Source organism: Nicotiana tabacum, chromosome 19, assembly GCF_000715075.1.
Source record: "Nicotiana tabacum cultivar K326 chromosome 19, ASM71507v2, whole genome shotgun sequence".
Classification (NCBI taxonomy): Eukaryota; Viridiplantae; Streptophyta; class Magnoliopsida; order Solanales; family Solanaceae; genus Nicotiana; species Nicotiana tabacum.
In genome coordinates, this window is record NC_134098.1 from 46,159,849 (window position 1) to 46,165,498 (window position 5,650).

Here is a 5,650-nt window from a genome sequence, read left to right on the forward strand (position 1 = left end):
GCAGAACTTCAGTTACTCAATCTAGGGTAAGGTTGTATAGCAACACAGAAATCTGGATCTTGTAATTGATATCTCTGTTGGCTTTTAAAATTCAGTTTCTGATTTGCTTTTATGGTCCAGCAATCTTATTTGAATGGAAAAGTGGATGGTGATGCACGTTCAGGTTCTACTTTCTGTTTCTAGCTACCAAATTTTGTTAAATTGGTTTTTACTGATTCTTTAAATACTAATGCTACATGATTGGATTATTTTGTGCAGTGAGATCTTTGTCTGTGGAACCATCTGTTGCACCCCATCCCAAGTCTTATATGGAGGTGACTCTTATACTCTTATTATGCTTTACCAATCTAAGAAGGGAAAGCATGCAACTTTCTGGCTGGTCAACAATCAGTTAAACATTTCTTAATTACCTTTTGAGTTTCCCGTGGAGTTTTTCAAATCAACCTTCTAAAAAAATATTTCTGCTTGGATAGATATGGAACACTATGTAATTGAAGAAGGGAGTGGGCCAGATACTTGCTGGAAGAATTAGGGAATCGTCTCTTCTAACTTCATATAATCATTTTGCAGATTATGGCTATGGTTCAAAGAGGATTATTCTTACTTCCATCAGTTGTTACAGAGTCCTCGGCATCACCCATGGCAGAATCCTTCTTGACATAATCTACCTTAAAGTCATAATCATCATTCATCATATCACTTGCAGTTGAGGGCTTGTCTTTCTTCCTCCTTTTCTTCTCGGCTTTTCTCTGTTTAGTGTTCAACATGCCTTCCTCAGCGTATAACTTCTCATTTTGTCTACTACTGGCACTTTTGCCCCTCGTCTGGCCTGCATCACCTTCTCCTGAATCCATTGGCTCATCTCCGTTCTTACTAACAGGGTTATCTATAGAATTATCATTTTCAGCCAATGGCTGCTGCAAATTGTCCTGAAACGCAAATAGGCAACATTAGTCAGATTCTTCTTTTCTTTTGAAAATATAAAATTGACTATAGATGTGACAAATCATAAATGGAGAATGCGGGGGGAAAGGGCATTGATAACTTTATATGATAATTGGAACAGGGACCCAAAGCTGCTCTTCTGAAATTTTGCGAGAAAAACACTCAAAAGATAAACTGTAATCATAGTTCTTAGGAAAAAATTCAAACACACAAAAGACTTATTAGTTCATGCAGCCGTGATGACACCAGTAGCTGTTACGCACGCACAGATGACCATTTCTTTCAGATCACAACTAGGTGTGTTTCATCTTAAATTGATAACATTTGAAGTTCAGAAATGATCAAGGGAACAGGAATTACAGCATACACAGGAATGAAATACAAATAGTATTTGCAGAAGCATAAAGGGGAAATAACTTACCTCTAGCATGTTCTCATCAAAGTTAACGGGGTGATTTGATGGAACTTCAACTGGGTTGAAATCATTGACAGATTTCAGGCTTCCAATAATTGAGGATTCACTTCCATAAACTTCATCGATATTGAATTCTTTTCCAAGTTCTGAAACTATCGTGGCCTCAGAATGCTCCCCCTCATTCCTGGTTGGGGGCAAGGTGTAGTATGGAATTTTCCCTGGAATGTGTCGATGGGACATCAGATTCTAATAATGCGGTGCTTTCATCTATGAGCGTGAAATGCGCTCATATTTTGGAAGTTCAAATTCTTTCAAAGTAAACTTGACAGTATTCATACATACCCTCATTCCAGTCGTGCAGAACAATCCTTGCTGCAGCATCAACATCAACAATTCCTCCCTTTTTAAGCCTACCCCTAACTGTAGCAACTTTCTGGAGGAAGTCATCCACTGAATCAAAGGTAGGAACCTTGTATATGGTAACCAACATTCTTTCTGGACAAAGTTTGAGAATTTCCTTCACTGTAAACCCATAGTACTAACAGTCAGAAACATCAATACCATTTTATTAAATCGTTTCAGATACGTAAATACTATTGAAAGAGTAGAATCAGAAGCAAAAAAAAATGTGAAAGAAAATCCAATTACCAGGACCAACTGGGTCGTCTAACTTCTCTATCCTCTTGCAATTTCGAAGAGCAATAGATGCATCATCCTCAGATGCAGACCTAAGCATCACAACCCCAGGGCAGTCCAGCAACTTAACATTCTTATCTAACTGGACTTCTTGCAAGGATCTCGTTAATCCTGGAGTAGCACCTACGTTGACTACGTGAGATCTCTTCAAGCTGTTAATCAGGCTACTTTTACCAACATTTGGTAGACCAATGACTCCTACAGTGATTGATTTCTTGATCTGCAAGGGATTATCATTAGTGGGAAACCAACACAATAACTCAAACAAACTGCAAAATTAAATAGCATGACCGACTAAACTAGGCAACTGAATGGGCTGGTTAATTTACTCCACACAAACCGAAGGTCTATGAAGTACTTTAAATTTCCTCATCTTACTATATTCCTCCAAAACCTTACATCTCTTGCATCAAAAAACATAAGTTTACCTTAGAAAGGACCCATACCGACAGTGGATAAGTATAATATTTCGTGGTGTACCCACCTAAATGCATCTAAATGCGCTGCACATACAATGAGTTCAAGGTTGTTTTATCAAACGATAAATTCAAGGTTGGAAAGACAATGTAATGTGCAAGTGACTTTGCCACAGAAGCTCAAAAAACTTCTTGATGCTGATAACAAATTTCAATGTCTCCTTGTTCATCTTGATGGTTAGAAGCAAAGTTCTCTTTATAACACATTCAGAGACACCCAACACATGCAAACAACTGATAGAGATAAGAGACTTGAAAATGTCCAGAGTGTAAGAGAGGATGGAGAATTAGGTTTGCAAAATCAAAGAGCTTCTGTAGATTTTAAATTTCAAAGAGGATAGAATGGAAGTTAACAGTGAACCAAAAGCATTCATTTGAAATCCAAATGAAATTAACCGAATGTGTGAGAAAACAATTTAATGCATTTGTTACTTGCACCTTGTGCAAAAAGTATACTAGTTAAAGCTCCAAGGCATACTCCAGAACTCAACTGCAACACAAACTGGAGAGAAAACTCCATAAAGTTGATCCTGGAAGTACCTCATGGCTTCGCGAGTAATTCTTCAGTAATTTTATCAGTGTCTCGGCTCCAAGGCAATCACTGGTCTGCAGAAGATTGCTAGTCTTACTCTTACCAGCCTTTGAGGAAAGCTTCCAGCCCAAGTTTGACTTCTGTTCTTGGGTGCTACACTTGAAAGCAACAGTTGGTAATTCCTCTCTTAGATACTTTAGCCACTTTTCTGCAGCTTCCCGAGGAATGAGATCTGAAGAAAATAGTTAAGAGGTAAAAAATCCCATCCAAATAAGCATGTAAAAGTACCCCTTCAAAGCTTCTCTGCCGGGCATTGTATGAACCATCATTAATCTAAGACGCTGACGCAACATTTACAGAACCAAAATAACCGACCAAAACATAGGTTAGTGACCTATATCAAAAGGCCAAAGTAGAGACACATACACATATATTATTGATATCATTTTACATTTACATTTATATATATATATATATATATATATCACCAATATCCACTTCTTTGTGCTTCTAATGATTAAACTCAACCGACAACCCTTTACTTTCTGAATGACGTCGAAAACACATGGTACCACAGTACCTATCTGTGATCAGTATAATACGGTAAACGAAAACTCAAGCAGACACAGGATAATGCTAACAATGATAGAACTAAAAGATACCAATTTTATTGAGGAGTAACACAAGATGTTTATCGGGTCCTGCTCTTATCACCATCTTTTCCATGTCCAGACAGCGGGTACCAAGAGGATCTCGAGCATCAAGCACTTCCAAAATGACATCCGAAGTATCAATTACTTTGACCAACTCCTTGTAGAAAGCCCTTTCAGAGTTATCTGTATCAATCAATCAAGCATCAAGATCAAAGAAAGAAAAAAGGAGTAAAACCTTTAATCACACTCCCATGTCCAATCAACTAATAACAAACATATATAGAAAGATTCGGCATACCTCGATGTTTAACAAAAGAAGTTGAGCCATCATTTGGCCTTCCCTCTTCAAAATTATTTCGTTTTGTTAAAGTCATATCTGCCGGTGTGGACTCATAATCATCATCTTCAAGCAGCCCAAGCTTTCTCTTCTTTGCCTGGAAAACAACAATGTCATGAAAGGTAAACATGTGGACTAAATATCACTTGCAAAAAATGTAGGAAAGCGAAAACCCAATAGCAAGAAAACCTATATAAAAAAAAGGAGACACGAGTTTTCCCACCATTGAGATGGGAGTTGGTCTGTCTGCCTACTTCAAGGCTGAGATATGGAGTAGCCACCTAAACCTTTTAAAAGCCCTTCATAAAGAGGCTTAAGTCATTGACTCCACTCCGGTAAGGCTTTTTTTTTTAAAATCAGTATGCCACTCCCCGAGCACGCAGAAAAGTAAATCTTACCCGAAAATGAGTGAGATACATTCTTTTCCTCCTTAGTTCCTTCTACCATTCCTTTTATTTACTTTTTTTTGTGGTGGTGCTGGGGGGGGGGGAGGGGGGGGGTCTACTCTATGATCCAAAGAATTCACATAATTCATACCATTAGACTTTTATCTCAAAATTTTTTTTTAAATTTCTAGACAGGTCCAAATTCCCTTATATTTTCTTTGAATCAAGTATAGAATTCTTAAAACCAAGATATTTTTCATATCAGAATCAAGAGCTGCCTGCAAATATCAACTACTCACAGAAGCACAGCACTATTTCCATAAATTTCATTTAACATTTCAGCTCAAGCATCGACAATCAATCAAATATTATAGCGTAGCACAAAGATTATCTTTTTTCATAAAATTAACCCGATGCACAGCCTCAAGATGCAATATAAAGTCCAAGTAACATACAATCCGGCCAAGCAAGCAAAACACGAAAACAACTAAACTCAAGAAAAGTGAATACCCTCTCTTTACGGGCAGCTTTCTTCTGCTCCAATTCCTCGAGAGCGCGAGCTCGACGAGCCTCGAGAGCCTTAAGTTCCTGCTCCTTAAAAGGCCAGTCATTGGGAATTCCTGGGTCCTTCTCTACCTTAGATTTCTTATTAAGGCCCAGCTTCTTAGCCTCTTTGGACTTCTTCTTATGATGCTCCTTCACTTTCCTTATAATTTTATACTTCTTCTTCAATGACACCCTCTTGCTCTTACTCTCTGCAAAACATTTACAGATTTGTCAATATAATCTGCAAAAAAGTTTTGCGACTGGCTGATAACTGAATAAAAATTTAACGGAATGGAGGTTCATGTACTTACTCTTGCTTTTCTTCACCATTTTTGTTTGGCTGTTCTGCTCTTTCGGAAGATTTAGAGAGGACGATTAGGGTTTTGGAGGGGGACTGCAGACATAAAAGGATGGGTCAATTATACGCGGGTCGGGTCTCAGGTTGTATGTACCCAAAAGAAAATCACGGTTTCTTCATATCCACGATCTTCTCAAATATTTAATGACATATCTGAATGACATATTTTTTTTTTCACTTTTTATGCTTATATAAAGGTTTTGTAATAAATAAAAAAATACACACAATTGAAGAAGAAATAAGAATCTCTTCCTCTTTCTCTTTATATCTCTTAACTTATTTTTTCTTATTCTATATTATTACTTT

The 5,650-nt window shown here is 37.5% G+C and overlaps 1 protein-coding gene across 1 annotated transcript; it reads right to left on the minus strand.

The window, feature by feature from the left end:
• Positions 1-369: 369 nt before the first annotated feature.
• LOC107771438 (guanine nucleotide-binding protein-like NSN1) lies at positions 370-5,442 on the minus strand. The gene is made up of 9 exons (XM_016590800.2): positions 5,298-5,442; positions 4,951-5,195; positions 4,016-4,151; positions 3,727-3,900; positions 3,073-3,296; positions 2,009-2,276; positions 1,703-1,882; positions 1,367-1,578; positions 370-929 (listed from the first exon to the last, which is right to left on the minus strand). The coding sequence occupies exons 1-9, from the start codon at positions 5,314-5,316 to the stop codon at positions 585-587; spliced, it is 1,803 nt and encodes a 600-aa protein (XP_016446286.2). The 5' UTR covers positions 5,317-5,442; the 3' UTR covers positions 370-584.
• Between the last annotated feature and the right edge of the window lie 208 nt (positions 5,443-5,650).